General features: G+C 50.3%; 2 protein-coding genes across 2 annotated transcripts; both read right to left on the bottom strand.

The window, feature by feature from the left end:
• Window positions 1–2,434: 2,434 nt before the first annotated feature.
• On the bottom strand, window positions 2,435–13,375 carry Etfb (electron transfer flavoprotein subunit beta). The gene is made up of 6 exons (XM_027420859.2): window positions 13,319–13,375; window positions 7,650–7,808; window positions 7,212–7,370; window positions 5,394–5,456; window positions 3,445–3,603; window positions 2,435–2,605 (listed from the first exon to the last, which is right to left on the bottom strand). The coding sequence occupies exons 1-6, from the start codon at window positions 13,373–13,375 to the stop codon at window positions 2,435–2,437; spliced, it is 768 nt and encodes a 255-aa protein (XP_027276660.1).
• A 709-nt stretch (window positions 13,376–14,084) lies between these two features.
• On the bottom strand, window positions 14,085–15,745 carry Cldnd2 (claudin domain containing 2). The gene is made up of 4 exons (XM_035446334.1): window positions 15,577–15,745; window positions 15,134–15,274; window positions 14,387–14,506; window positions 14,085–14,158 (listed from the first exon to the last, which is right to left on the bottom strand). Exons 1-4 carry the CDS (start codon window positions 15,743–15,745, stop codon window positions 14,085–14,087), a joined length of 504 nt encoding a protein of 167 aa, XP_035302225.1.
• Between the last annotated feature and the right edge of the window lie 391 nt (window positions 15,746–16,136).

The raw sequence follows: 16,136 nt of genomic DNA, 5'->3' as shown, positions 1-16,136 counted from the left end.
TGTGTGTGTGTGTGTGTGTGTGTGTGTGTGTGTCTGTGTGTGTGTAATTTGTCTAAACAGCTTTACATGCAAATACTTATTGCAGTGAGTCATTGGTCTGGTTCAAGTTTTCCAGTTTCTGAAGGACCATAAATACTGGATTATTCCTGAGAATTGTCTCAGATATTCTGAGAGTCAGGTTGATTTTGATGCTCCACAGGACATCTGGGGACAGGGTCCTTAAGAGTGCCAGACCACCACACACCTCCCTGCCTTTGGTGCCACCTGCCCTGTGGGCGATGATGCAGCCCTGCTATCTCCTCTCCCCAGCAGGGTGAACAGCATGGGGCAGCATTGGCACCACACTGCAGGCCATCCCACTGACCAAGGACTGGCCCTAATCAGTAATATCATTTTCTTTAGGCACTGCAGCCATGCTCCCAAACCTTTCCCCACCCTTCACTGCCATGTCTCTAGTTCTGCCATTCGCCACCAAATGCATAGCTGTGCTCCTCCATATTCCCTTCCAATTTTGTGAGACCACTTTTTAAAAGCATCTTCCCATAAGACCAGCCTGTTTTTAGTTGTTTCAGAGACGCTGTGGGCTTTGTAGACTACTCCTCTCCCCACAGACTCTCATGGGTCTCTCAGTGGCTGCCACCATCTTGATGAAATTAAGTGACTTTTGAGTGCTCAGCCCTAAATGGGACACTGGTACCATTCCCTCTGCAACCTGAACAACACAGAAGAGGAGGCAGAAAGAATCTAACAGTTGGAGGAGGAAGTGCTGTGAAATTGGTAACTATGGTTTTCTGCACAAAAATTAGCCAACAAGATCAGTCCACATTACAGCAGACAGGACTGATTGGAATTAATGGGTTACAAAATTATTTAAAAATAAAAGGATGTAAAGATAGGATGGGGACATACTGGAGGGACAGGGCCTCACTATGTAGCTCTGGCAGTCTTGGAACTCACTCTGTAGACTTGGCTGGCCTTGGATTCACAGAGACTTGCCTGCCTCTGCCTCTACCTCCCCAGGGCTGGGATTAAATGCCTGCATCATCATGCCTAGCAAGATACATCATATACATCTATGAAACCTTCAAAAACAAATCAAAGGTATCCTAGGGTTGGAAGAAGGCACAGGCTGAGTGGTTACTTCCTGCTCTTGCTGAGGACCTAAGTTCTCTGCCAGCACCTGTCAGGTGGTTCGCAGTCACCTGTCACTCTAACTCCAGTGGCTCTGTTGCCTCTGGCTTCCATACCCTCCTGCCACACGCACACAGATACACATAAATAAAATAAAATAAAATAATAAATGTCCTATTTTTTTTTTAAAAAAAAAAAAAGCTTTGGGGAGGGCGCAGGCAGCTTGGGGATTACAGTGGAGAGAGGGTTGCAGCACATGGCAAACTACAGATTTATGAGCAATCTAAGCCTAATGCTGTTTTAAGCCATGAAGCACCGGGATGATTGGTCATGCCACAAAAAAGCAACGTGTATTCATAGATATTACTATTTTAATCCCACCTGATGAGCTGGAACCTTGACTCAAAGATCATCTGCCTCAGGATCCTGGAGCTAGAAACCAGCCAGGGGTTGGGTCTGAACTCAGGCTAGACACAGAACCCATCCTCTTAACTAGGACACCATGATGTCCCCATGTAGTCTGGCCTGCCAGGGAAGGCTTGATAAGGGTGAGTGTGAGGATCTAGAGTCTCCATATCTGACTGTAGGGTCTTGACCTCTTCATCTTACCTGGGATTTTTTTCTTTTTGTCTTTGTACTCTGAGGCCTCACGGCAGTCCTCCTGCCTTGGCCCCCCAAGTGCTGAGACTCTAGTCAATAGCCACCATGTTTGACTTGGTTTGATTCTTCTGCCACTGGAGTGGAACACAAGGTCCCTTGTAAGCTAGGCAAGTGCTCTGCCATTGAAATACATCTCCAGTCCACAATCTTTTAAGGTCTTCCTGGCCTATGTGTCCCACAGCAGACGAAAAAGTCCACACTCATTCCTTTTTGGTGCCAAGTCTCAGTAGGGATCTGTCTTACCAGACGTCAGACTGCCCAAACCTGCTGCAGCTATGAGCCCTTGTCTCCCTGATATTCTTCCAGCACTCATCTGGACTCCATCTTCAAGAAGGTTCTTTGACCCCACCAATCAGGGAAGGCATCCCACATAAGACCCCAAAGCTGATTGTGCCTACCCGCCCAGCCCTCATCAACCTGAGCTATAGTTGCTTCTGCCAGCCTTCATTCCTTTACAGTGAAGTCAAGGGCAGGGATGTGATTCGAAAGCTTGCTCCTCAGCCTCACCCTGCACAGGGCCTGTCACATGGGAGATTTACCTAGATGTCTGATGAGTGAATCAAACAATGATATCCACAGAATGAGGAAACAGAGGCAGTGTCTTGGAAAGGCACAGTTTTATTGCAGTGTATAGGGGAGAGTCTCAGATCCGCCCCACTTCCTTGAGCTTAGCCACCAGGTCCTCGGTGGTCTCCACCTTGACTCCTGCTAAGCGCTGAGGGGGCTCCTCCACACTGATCACAGAGACCTTGGAGGTCAGGTCCACACCCAGGTCTCCAGGCTTGATTACTTCAATCTTCTTCTTCTTGGCTTTCTGCACACAGGAATCAGTGGCTTACGGGGCTAGCCTACCTCCTCCTGGTGAGTGGTGCATGCACAGAGACATATCTGTTGCCAGACCCCGCAGGACCTCCCAGCTGGCCAGAGCTGTGCTTTCTCATAGCTACATCAGATGGACTCTATTCCCTCAGGCTGGGATGCTCAACTATAGCAGATCTCCCTTAGTGACTCATCCTAAGCTTCTCAGAGCACAGAGAGAACAGATGTTGTCCTTTTGGCTATTGTAACTCCATAGACTGCAGCTGAGCTGACCTACTGAAGCTTCCATATTGGCTAACTTGACCCGCTGAACCCTTCTACAAGCCAGGGTGACACACTCAACCTTCCATGTTGGTCAAGGTGACTCAACAAACCAACCATTTTGGTCAAGCTGACTGAAAGAACTTAACTGGCTAGCCATGAGGATTTGGGATCAACTTTCTTCTGACCAAGAGACCTTAGCTCCCATCAAGATAGCTTATATAATGAGTTCCAACTGGCAAGGATGACCGTGAGCCTTCCCTCATGAGCCAAGGTGACTGGATGAAGACTTGTAATTTGTCCAGGATTGTCTAGTGAACTCCTACTGGCTAGGACAACAGGAAGAAACCTCTCTGGGGTCTGTAGAGACTTTTTACCAGCTGTGACCCTGACAAGTTCTCCTGTTGCTATACTCCCCATTAACATCGCTGGCAGAGATGAGCCTGGGAACTGCTAGTTAAGACAGCCAGGTGACCCTCTCCTTTGATGTGATATCTCTTGTGCCATCCAATCACTGAGGAGGCACCAGTCCTTCCCACAATAGGCCCCAGTGGCTTGCCACCAACCACTCACCATGATGTTGGGCAATGTGGCATAGCGAGGCTCATTGAGCCTCAGGTCAGCAGTCACCACAGATGGCAGCTTCAGACGCAGGGTCTCCAGACCCCCATCAATTTCCCGTTCCACTTTTATCTTGTCCCCCTCCAGTGTCAGCTGAGAGGCGAATGTGCCCTGGAGGGGACAGCATTGGAGAAAAGTAAATTCAAACAGGCACTGAGCATATGCACAGAGAAGGGAAAAAGCAAGAGTCCTCGTGAGATGTAGTCAGGATGACCCACAGCAGGCAAACTGGGTAAAAGCACTTGCTGCTCTTGCAGAAGTCCTGGGTTTGCCTCCCAGCATCCCTGTCTGATGGCTTACAACTGCCTGTAACCACAGCTCTGGGGAGCTGATGCCCTCTTCTGACCTCTGTAGGTACCTGTACACACACATGCACACCCCTCTCCCCCCACCCCCCACCTGTGCACACACACCAGGGCAGTGCCCACAGTGGCCAGAAGAGGGTGCTGGATCCTCCTGGAATGGGATTCACAGGCCAAGCTCTTAATTGACCCAGTTCTGCATACTAGCTACAGAACCTGAATCAGGTTTTCAGTTCTGCTGTTGAATCATGAACTTGGAGGTTGAGGATGTATTATAGTTTTTCTTGTTACCAGATTCAGAAAAGAACTTCACTAAAGAATTGTAAAGTGTATAAGGTTGAGAGACATAAAAAGATAGTTTTGGTAATGCAAGTTAGGATAGAAAGTGAATTAGGTACAACATTTTGGAGTCATCAAAATAGGATAGGATATGGAGTATTTTTTTTTCTGAATCTGTCAATCGTCAATGGGCTAAACATTGTTGATGTATTTATTGCCTGTAGATATTGTATGTATTTATTGCCTTACATATGGTATATAGTTGTATGTAGTTTTTCTTACGTTATAACCTTTCTTTACTTTTAGACAAAAAAGGGGGGAAATGTGGTGATATCTTGTTTATACTTGAATAAATAAAGCTGGCCTGAGGATCAGAGGGCAGAGATAGCCACTAGGTAACCACAGAGGTCTGGAGGTCTGTACAGACTGTAGCTCAGCTGGTAACAGTGCTTGCCTAGTGCGCACAAAGCCTTGTGTTCCATCCCCAGCACCACATCAACTAGGTGCATGCCTGTCATCACAGAACTCAAGAGGAGGAGGAAGAGAGTGAGGATCTCACAGTGGGATCGAACTAAGACTTGATAGCAAGTGCCTTTGCCTGCTGAGCCGTCTCACCACGTCCTAATTAGTTTAAGTTTAAACCCTGACATTTGAGGTGCATTATCATGACTCTGCAATGGGTCAACCCTGTGAATTTAGAATGTTTTGCACATGTGTGGGCATACAGGTGCACGTGGAGTTAGAGGACAGCAGTTGGTGTCTTCCTCAATCATGCTCCATCTTATTAATCTTAAATTTCAAGTTTATTTATTTATTTGGTGTGTGTGTGTATGCGCGTGTGCACGTGTGTGTGTGTGTGTGTGTGTGTGTGTGTGTGTGTGTGTGTGTGTATACAACTTGGGGGAGTTGGTTTTGACCCACCATGTAGGTCCAGGGGAGCAAACTCAGGTCAGCAGGCTTGGTGGCAAGCACCTTTATCCATTGAGCCATCTTGGCAGCCCTTGTCTTTTGAGACAAAGTCTCTCATCGTAAATCATACACTTAAGGTGTGCACAGCTTACTGTAGGTCCAATTTCTCAGTAAAGCTGTTGCAAAAACCCTGATAGTCTAGTAACTGGTAAACTTGTCTCTTCAGAACAGTGCTTCATCCACTGTGGACAAGAAAGGTCCCTTTGAGCAGAGACCTGAAGCAGAGCACGAGGGAGCCAGGATTAAGTGGGGGAAAACAGCACCATAGGAGGTGAAGACAGCAGGTGCAAAGGTACCATGGAGGGGCTGAGCTTGGAGGATGAGGTCAGGTGCTCCTTACCCCAGCCTCACCTGTGGCCAGTCCAGAAGTCCAGCTGTCATCTGACCCGTCTGGTTACAGTCATCATCGATGGCCTAGAAGGGAGAGGAAGGACTTTGTGATGATGGCTGGGCTTGTGCCAGTCATTTAGACTTGTTATCACTAACGGTCTCAGCAGGCAAGATGGGGAATACTTAGGCTTCGAAAGCTGTTCTAGCAGGTCACATAGCACCCTAGATACAGGAGATATGCAAGTGAACATGTTTGGGTGTACCAATAAAACTTCATTGGCAAAGCAAATGTTGCCTGAGACCACAGATTGCTGATTACTGTTGTAGAATGAGTTCCTCTGAGGAACCAAGGCAATAAGCAGTCGCTTCTGTGGGGATGTGGAGCCACCTGACATTTCTTTTGACCTCTGTGCAGTTGTTCATTCACTTAACTTCCAAGGCAGCCAGGATCTGTGCCAACCACAGCAGAAACAGAAGACACGAGAGCAAAGCCAGTAGGAGCATTCTCTCTTCCCTCCCCTCCTTATTCCATGATTGGCTCAGGGATGGGCACAGGACTCAAGCTGGAACATGAAGCCCTGGTGTTCTTGGAGCTGCTAAATGCCAAGCTGCCAACACCTGGTACTGGGGAACCTGACCCGAACCCCACCAGGCCCCGTCTCTTTGGTTTGTTCTCTGATTCAGCACTCGGCCTTAGTTTATGGAATTTTGCGGTGCCTCCCAGACTACTCCCTGGTAATGTCTTCCATTACCTAACTTTCACAGTGCTGGCAGGATTCCCCCAACCTGCATACATACCCTCTCCCCACTGGCCATGGAGACCCTTCTCCCCTCCTTAGAACCCCAGCTATCTCCTCGACTTTCTGTCTCCTCTGCCTCTATGCCTCATTGATCTCCCACCTTCTCAGCACCCATCCATAATCCCTTCATCTCACTCCTCCCCTCTGCCTATGGTTCTTCCCACATCCCCTTCTCCTGCCCTCCTCCTGTGACACCACCAAGCTTATCTCTTTTTTTTAAAGATTTATTTATTCTATGTATGAGTGCTTTATCTGCATATGTATGACTTTATGCCAAGAGAGGGCATCGGATTCCACTATAGATGGTTGTGAACCATCATGTGATTGCTGGGAATTGAACTCAGTGCTCTCAACTGCTGAGCCATCTTTCCAGCCTGGAAGCTTCTCTTTGTTAGAAGGGTGGAGGCAGCTCCCACCAGAAGGGCAGTGTCCCTGGGTCTCCAAAGGGGACAAGACTGCCTCAGTGAGCCCCAGTCATCACCCTGGTCCACCTTCTCCAAACTCCAGGCCATTCATCCCGGCCCCAGAGGAGATCCTGTTCCTTTCCTGCTCACAGACCAGCTGTGGCTCTCTAGTGCCCTACAACAGACACTCTCAAGTCTGTTTCAAGGCCAGGCAAGTCTCCCAAATTCCTACCCACATCTCCCTGATGTCTCAGCCCTCCACACACCCCAGTGTCTGACTCCTTCCACTCAGCATGTTTGGTTATTCGCACTCCTGCCCCAAACACAGACACAGTTATCAAGCCAGACTCAGTATGTTCCTAACCTGTTACTGCCCTATACTGCCCCTTGCTTGGGCCAGGCCTCTGCCTCACCCATGTGAGCCCAAACCACAGCAAACCACATTTTTTGAAATGCAAACTTGGCCAGAAGCATCTTTCTGACACTCACAGTGGCCCGTGTTGCTGGCTCATGCTCTGTCAGTGGAGATGGCAGGGTCCTGTGCTGCTTCACCTGGGTTGTGTCAACTGTAGTGTGGTCTCACACCCGCCCTCAGCAGGGTGAGGAGTGGGCAAGGGGAGGACTGGCACACCAACCTGCTTGCCCAGGAACACAAGATCCACCTTCTCCTTCTCAGCCAGCTTGGCGAGGACCCGGGCCACCTGCAAGGGGCCTAGGCTTTCTGCCTGTGCCGCTGGCACCTCCACATGGATGCCTCTGTCTGCACCCATGGCCAGAGCCGTACGGATGGTCTCCTAAAGAGAGCAGAGCAGTTAACTAGATATCTTTTATCGTGCTCCTGACCAAATACCCAAGCTCCAGCCTCCTCCCTCAGACCTAGGGTCTAGGCCCCAGCCCTCCTCCTGAGCTCAGACCCAGGGATGCAGACCCAGCCCTCCTCCCTCAGATCCAGGGACCAGGCCCCATCCACCTCCTTCCGACTCAGGGGTTCAGATCCTCTCTCAGATCCATGTGCCCACACAGTCTCTTCCCTTAGAACTAAGACTTGAAGTTTCCTCAGGGCCCCTGAGCACCTGGCACTGTGAGGGGCCACAGCTGACAGCGATGACCTCCTTCACCAGCTTCTTCTCTTTCAGCCGCACAGCCTCCTCCACTGCAATCTCACAGAAAGGGTTCATGGAGTGCTTCACGCCATCGGTGACCACTCCAGACTTGTCAGGCTTCACCCGGATCTGTGTGGCAGACAGGGAAGGCAGAGTGTCAGGGAAGGACTTAAGGCCAGGGCCTTAGTGCTGACCCTTGCACAGCTAGATGGGGACAGCAGAGGTCCACAAAGGGCCAAGACCTTCTTGTCTGGGGTCACGGGTTCTAGGTCATTCAGAACTCACAGGTGATGCCAGACCACCCTCTCATCTCTCATTTAGATTTTACTAAGCAGCAGCGCCATTTGACATGGTTGTCTGGACTCTGTCTCTACTCTTGGCACACGCACATGCATGTTTGTGTGTGTGTGTGTGTGTACACATGTGTGTATTTATGGGAGAAAGTGTTATAAGCTACAGCCCCAGTGAACAACACCTTCCAGGAAATCCCAACACTGGGGTGGCTGAGACAAGAGGTTCAGGAGCTTGAGGACAGGCTGAGTAGTGAGATCAAACAAACAGCCAAATTTATTTCATAGGCCTGAACTCAGGATGTGGGCAAAGCACCCCCTTTAGAGGCCAGAAGAGAACTGGTGTATTAAATTTGTGTAATTTTTAAAGACTTGCTGCTCTTGCAGAGGACTGGAGCACACTTGCCTATAACTCCAACTCGAGGGGAATCTGACACCCTCTTCCGGCCCCTGCATGTACTGTACTCACATGTGCACACACACACACACACACACACACACACACACACACACACACACACACACTCAAACACACACACACAAATCAAAATAGAAATGCAAATGTTGGGTTTCAGTGAGGAAACCTTGGAAATCTATGGGACCTCCTGTAGAAGTTCAGTACTTATCCCTAGCATAGGTGTGGACTTTGGGAGTCCATTCCATATAGAGGAATACTCCCTGAGCCAAGACACATGGGGGTGGGCCTCGGCCCTATCCCAAAGGATACGAAAGACTCTGATGACACCCTATGGAAGGCCTTACCCTCCAGGGGGAGCAGAAAGGATATGTGATACATAGGGTTTTAGTTGGGGGGAGGGTGGTAGGAGAGAAGGGGAGGGAGAGGGAAATGGGATTGACATGTAAAACAATCTTGTTTCTAATTCAAATAAAAAAATCTGCACAAAATGCAAATGTTATTGTCATGTGTTTGTGTGTGCCTTCATGTGTGTCATGGGACAATTCCCCTTCCTTCACGTCTGGTTCCAGGATTACAGGTGTGTGTCATCAGGGGCACTGGGTACTGCCAACCACCACTGAAAGAGTCACTTTCTCTGAGCCACTGTACTTATTTATCCTCATGCAATAATCTAGCCTCAGAGACCAGCTCTCATCACCCTGCATGCACACAGCAGGATGAGCTGCAATGCCTGGTTGAAGGTGTCACAGGCTGGCAGCCCCTGAGGTGCCACCTGTTAGGGAAGGGCTTAATGGGATAGTGGCCCTTAGGCTAAGATCTAAAGAGGACTGAGACTGACCAGGTCAAGTGTGAGGAACAGTACTCCAGGGAAGTCTGCAGCAGCTGTTAAGACTGTCATGTAGAAAGGAGCTGGAAGAGTAGGTAGAGTCAAAGGAAGCCAGTGTGGCCAGGGTAGAGCAGGGTGGCTTCATGGTAGAGGCCAGCAGCACGGACTTTCGAGACAGGCAGCAAAGGCCTTCCAAAGGGGGGCTCTGCCTCTCAGCCACACTCCCAGCCCCTCACTGGGGAACTCTAGGAAGGATTTTCCCACTGAGCCACACCCCCACCCCTCACTGGGAAATTTTAGTAGGGACTCTGTCACTGAGCCACACCCCTAGCTTCTCAATGGAGGATTCTAGGCAAAGGTGCAACCACTGAGCCACACCCCCAGATCCTCACTGGGGATTCTAGCAGAAGTTCTGCCTGTGAGGCATGACCCTAGCTCCCTCACTGGTAGATTTTAGACAGGCATTCTACCAGTTAGCTACATTGAAGTATCTCTTTGTATGTTGAGATAGGCCTTGAACTTGCTCTGTGGCCCAGGCTAGCTCCAGAGTTGTGATCCTCGTGAGTGCTGGGTTAATGGCCCTGGATTTGAATAGTCCTATACATCACTATAGAAGCAAATACTGGTCAACCAACCAGGGACCACTGCCCCTCAAGGTCACAGCTAAGGCCCCAGAGCACCTCCCCATGCACTTAGACACAGCAGCAAGGAAAATACAAAACCAAAACCAAAACCTCTGCCTTAAAAAATAAAATTCAAGATAGAGCTGGGGATGTAACCTAGTTTGCAGAGTGCTTGCTTGGTATGCAAGAAGCCCTGGATTCAACCCCCAGCACCAGGTAAATCAAGCATGGTGATATGGGACTGTAATCCCAGAATTTGGGAGGTAAGAAACAGAAGAATCTAAGAATCTCAAGTACAAGGTCATCATTGGCTACATAAAATTTGAGCCCAACTTGGGCTACATGAGATCCTATCTTAAAACAAACAAACAAACAAAAAAGCAATATATGAGTTTCTTCTTTAAAGACAGGGAGGAAACTCCCTCCCCAGGAAAAGCTTGTGCTGGTTAAATCAGGAAAGACCCAGGGCCGACCTCACTGTGGCTACCTTAGGACAAAGGGGCTAAGGAAACCTGCCAGTTCACCTGCTCAGTAGGAGAGAGGAGGTTGCTCAAGTTGATGCAATCAACTGGTCACAACTGTCACAACAGGTGATGACACTGGAAAGTAGAGCAAACAGGACACCAAGGCAAAGGAGTCAATCAGTTAACATGGGGCACAGGCGGAGGGATAGAAGCAGAAATGGCGAGGGTCCGTCCAAGAGGGACACAGATGACTGCACCAAATAACAAAGGGTCCCCAAAGCCAGCCCAAGGACTTTATACTGAGAGTGCTGGGGAGCCACAGAACACCGAAAAGGGCAAGACAAGGTCAGTCCTGCATGTAGGAAGTCCCTAAGGCTGGATGAGAAAGGGCTGAAGGAGAGAGCCCAATAATACAGGGGCCAGGCCGGATCTCGGGTTTAAGTGGAACAGGGGCCAATGGGCTGGGACCTGGGGTCTTGGGCCTGGGGCTGGAAAGGAAACCATAGTGTATTAGGATTGGGGCTGAGAACTGACAATTCCTGGGAGGTTGTGGGATAAGAGAAAGAATGGTGCCTAAGTCTGGCCCAAGTGATTAGGTCGCTCTCGAAGTCTAACTCACTGCCTCCCCTGAAGGGAGTACCAGCAGACATTGGATATGAAGTAGGAAGCCCTGCATGCCGGAGTGTGAAGGAGAAGCGCCACCGACCCTGAGGAAAGGAGAGCAGCAGACACCATGCTGTGTTCACCTCTTAGCTCTCAGTTCTCACTGGAAATACCAGAAATGACCATGGGCCACGTTCTGACTGGGTGGTGCTGGGATTAGAGCCAATTCAAGGTGGTGAGGATGCTGGGTGTGGTGCTATAGGCCAAGCATCAAGCCCAGCTGAGAGGCTGGGGATGGGAGTCTAAGCCCAGCCTGGGCAATTAAACACCTCAGAATAAAACTCAGAGACACAGGCATGGTAGTACACATTTGTAATTCCAGCACTAAGGATGTGGAGGCAGGAAGATCAGGGTTTCAAGGTCATCCTCGATATAGTGAGTTCCAGGCCAACCTGTACTAAATAAGACAGTCTTTTGTTTGTTTGTTTGTTTTGTTTTGTTTTTTATTTTTTGAGACAGGGTTTCTCTGTGCAGCTTTGGAGCCTATCCTGGCACTCGCTCTGGAGACCAAGCTGGCCTCGAACTCACAGAGATCCGCCTGCCTCTGCCTCCTGAGTGCTGGGATTAAAAGCATGCGCCACCAACGCCTGGCTAAATAAGACAATCTTAGGGGCTGGGGAGATAGCTCAGCAGCTAGGAACACTTTGTTCTCTTCTAAAGGACCCAGGTTCAGTTCCCAACACCCTGTCAGGCAGCTCACAGTCACCTGTAACAATGGCTTCAGGGGCTCTGATACCCTGTTTTGGCTTTCAAGGGCATCTATACTTATGTGCGCATATCCATACACATAAACATAATTAAAAAAATAAATTAGGGACTGGAGAGATGACTCAGTGGTTAAGAGCACTGATTGCACTTCCTGATGACCTAGGCTACCCACAAGGTAGCTCACAATTGTCTGCAAACTCCAGCTTCAGGGTATTCAACAACCTCACACATGCAAGCTACAGGCAAAACACCAATGCACATAAAAAAAATTAAATGAATCATTTACAAATATTAAAGGAAAAGGACCCTGTTTCAAATAATAATTATAAAAATAAAACAGTAAAAGGACTGGAACTATAGCTCAGTGGTACAGCACTCGCCTGGCCTAGCATTTGGAAGGTCCTGAATTTGATTCCCCATCAACACACACAGACACAATAAACAAACAAATAAATGGTGGTTGAGTTGGGTCCCAGGAACCCATGTATGTCTCAGTAAGTCTGGAAACCATCTCTGCCATGAGCTGCTAGAAGCATCCTCAAGCCATCCTGTTTTCTCTCTAGCATATGGGCTGAGAGCCAGATTTGCCTGGACTTCTGATTCTTGCAGCTTATCCAGCTGGGGGGATCTGTAGCAAGGCCTCCACAGGCCTAGGTTTCCTCATCCGCTCTATGGGGTTAAGAGTACAGAAGATGTACAAATAGATTATAGTCTCTGTACAGGACTTGTTTCTGCTGGTACTTTGTACCCACTTCAATGTCTGCTGTTAGGGTCATGGCCATTTCACATCTGAGTCTGTTGCCTGTATTCCTCAGTGGGGGTATGGGGATGCCGGTATTAATGTCAATGTTGTAGCCAGTTTTCACCTATTTTGGAGGTCTCTTGGGTGCATAGACCCTATGCTATGAATGCTAGGAAATTTGAAGGACACGGAGGGAGAATTCCCAGTATGATGGGGACAGACGTGAACTGCCACCATCTTTTTCATTCCAGTTCAGTTCGACCAGTCATTGACAGAGACTGGCCTGGGAAACAGTCTGATTCATAACTGCCTATACCAGCTAGGACCTCTGGGGTCCAGCCCTCAAACCTCTCTCATGGGTTAGGGTTAAGCCTCCCTCCACTGTCTGTCAAGCTGGCGCCTTTGCATTAGCTTCTCCAGCAAACAAAAGTCTCCTTCCCTTTCTAGCAAGAGTTTCTTCAAGCAACCCGTGGTAATGTGTGTGAGGCAGTTTCTGAGCCCCATGGAACCAGATGGCTCCCCATGTGGGGTACTTGCAGAGCAGGCAATGCAGTCAGGCGGGAAAGGGATGAGTGACTGAATCACAGGCCCTACACACAAGTCTCTATTCCGCTTCTCCCTTGCTAAGTGACTTTGTGCCTTAGTTTCCCCATGTGTTAAATAGGGACTAGGACCCTCCAGCCCACAGTTATCAAGGGACTGAGAAAGAGGGAAGCGGGGTCATGACTCCAGAAGGATATGATTGTCCGAAACTCACAGCCCTTGATCTTTGCTCCAGGTATGACTGACTGGGTCAAAGGGCTATAGAATTTGAGAAGGATCCCAGGCAGGGTACGCTCCTGATCCTGGAAGCTCACAGCTGCGGTCTCAAGGTGCTGGGGCAGAGTCGGGGTGGGGAAAGTCACCTTCACAGCGAAGTCGATGACCCTCTTGACAGCCACGAGCGCGCGCAGCTCCGCCATCTTCCTGTAGCAGTCACCGGCCGGATCGGGTAGCGATGAATCCAGACCTCAGGTCACTCCGCCCCGTCTGTCTCTCTGCGCCTGCGCGTCGCACCACCAACCAGTCAACCGCCGCACAGCCCAGAGGAAGCCAATGGTAAACGGAGTTCAGGGAGAGAGGCGGGATCCAGGGCGGGCCGATGGGTGGAGGGGGCGTGGCGCAGAAGTAGGGGAAAGGGCATCCCTAGGAGTGAAATTTTCTGGGAGAGTGTTCATCCTACTCCCCACCCCCCATACTTCTGTTGTCCTCAGCTTTGCAGTTCACATCCAGGTTCTCTTTTTCTCACTCCAAGTCGCCGTGTCTGTTCCCACGCGCACCCTACGCCTTTTTCCCCATGCCCGATGGCCCTTTGCTTGCTGGAACTCCGCGTTCTTTCTGTAGATTCCTTCGATATCTATGCATCTACACTTTCCTTCCCCGTGACTCCCCCGCGTCGGCTCGTCCCCATGTCCTCTCCCTGCGTCCAGGTCTCCTGAGACCCACACCCCCACCCCGGGTCCACTCCAGGTCCCTTCCGATCTCCCTTCCCACCGGCCCGCATTCTTCCTGACCCCCTTTACTCTCCACGCGCCCTCCGTATCCGTGCCCCCGCCTATCTGCGTCCCTCAGAAAAGCACGCAGGACCGGCGTTAAAACCCTTTCCTTTATTCTGCCCCAGTCAGGCTGCATTCACAGGCACACTGGGAACCCGCTGATGGCTTCGGTGCTCTGCATGATCATGTCCGCCAGCAGAAAGCAGAAGCCTGGCAGGAGGGGAGTGCAGAGCCGGTGGAGGAAGTTGGGTCCTGGGGCGGATGACATGGCCTGCCTGAGGACTAGGGATGGGGGCTCCAGGGGTGTCTCCACCGGGTGTGCTGGAGTCTGGAGTGCGGGTGTTGGGCTTTCCTGGGAGAACAGGTGACTGGGAAGTTTCTGGGACGGGGAGTCCTCTAGAGGGGTAATCTCCACCCTCTTTCCCTTGTGCTGGTTACCCGCAAGAAATGAGAAGGGTAAAGCCAGCCATCCGAAAAAGTAGGACCAGGAGAAGAAGACCTCTTGCTTCCAGGCATTCTTTGCAGTGTATCCCGTCAAAGCAATCATCAGCAGCAGCCCTGAGTCACGCCCACCGGTCAGGTGAGCGGGACCAGGCGGGGGGGGGGGGGGGGCAGCACCCAAGCCCACCCCTATTGCCTAGACCACGCCCTTCAGAACAGCCTCTGGTGTCCAAAGGTAGCCCAGCTACCCTTTGGCTCCACTTTTGTGAACTACCCCACCCAACTCCCCGTTTTCTTTTCTTTTCTATTTTTTAAGAATAGAGTCTTCCCTTGTACAATACATCCCGACCAGTTTTCTCTCCCCCCACTTCTCCCAGCTTCTCCATATCTCCCCCTTCCCAAGATCCACTTCCTCCCTCTGTTTCCTCTTCGGACAACAGCAGACCTCCGAGAGACCACAGCCAAATGGACAACACAAGATACAAAAGGACAAGGCAAAAGGCCCCGTATCCAGGCTGGGCAAGACAACCCAGTGGGAAGACAAGAGTCCTAAGAGCAGGCAAAAGAGTCAGAGATACACCCACTCCCACTGTTAGGAATCTGTCATTCCTGTACTGAATTCTTTCATCCTTCAGCCATAACCCTTCATTTCTAACCATATCAGTCAACCTCTCTTGGCCCACCGCCTTCAGGATGGCCATCACCATCACCCACTCTCCACCATGGAGGTGGGTGTCTTCTCACCGCTGAGGAAAAGTAAGACAATGGTATTCTGGCTACGCAGTGGCTCACGCTCTTGGTACCAAATCCTCATCCCCATCCCCAAAGATATGATACTGAAGGTCGCTGACAACACCATGCACGCTGCGGTCACCGCCAGGGTGTCTGGGGAGACAGGGTAGCATCAGTGGGGCATCATGCCACTGTGAGAGAGCAACCTGGAGCACTTCTGACCACCCTTGCCCCACCACACACACTGTGTGTATGTAGAGCTCAGCTGTCTCCAGGTGTTCATAGGGGTCCGATGAGGACATGTAGGAAGAGGGCAGCCACACAGGGCTGGGGAGAAAGAGCTCTAGTGGTAGAGGGCAGCTGGATCTGAGCCTGGGGTAGAGGACACAGCTGGAGCTGGGGGTAAGGGTGGGCTCTGGAATGTGGTCTGGTATAGGGGCAGGTAAGGGTCTCACTCTGGCAGGGAATGTTGGAGCAGATGCCATGGGTACACTCCTGCCACAGGCCACTGTGACCCCCAGATTGTCGGATCCAATAGTTGGTAGAAGTGGACAGCACTGTGAGGATGCTGGTCAAGAGATTAAGCAAATTGCCTCCAGTCTGAAGGCTCCTCTTCACCCCCATGCCAAGGAAGCAGGAAGCTGCCAAGGACATCAAGGTAGGACTGGCTCACACCCTTGATTGAGGGAAGGCTCCTCCACTTCAGAAGGCCTCCCTCCCCAAGCCCTCATGCTTGATGACCTCAGGGTCCCTAACACTAGTCACTTGGTAGCACAAACTTGTAATCCTACCACCAAGGAGGCTGAGGGAGAAGATTGAAGTCCAAGGCAGTCCTGGATTATATGAACTCTGGGCTAGGTGTGAGACTCTGTCTCAATTGAAACAACAAACAAGCAAAACAGGAGCTAGAAATGTAGCTCTGTGGTAGAGTGCTTGCCTGGCATACACAAGGCCCTAGGTTCCATTCCCTTGTAAACCAAACATAGCACACCTGTCATCCCAGCACTTGGGGTAT

This window comes from Cricetulus griseus, chromosome 6 (assembly GCF_003668045.3).
Source record: "Cricetulus griseus strain 17A/GY chromosome 6, alternate assembly CriGri-PICRH-1.0, whole genome shotgun sequence".
Lineage (NCBI taxonomy): Eukaryota > Metazoa > Chordata > Mammalia > Rodentia > Cricetidae > Cricetulus > Cricetulus griseus.
This window is presented reverse-complemented; position numbering and strand designations above follow the sequence as displayed.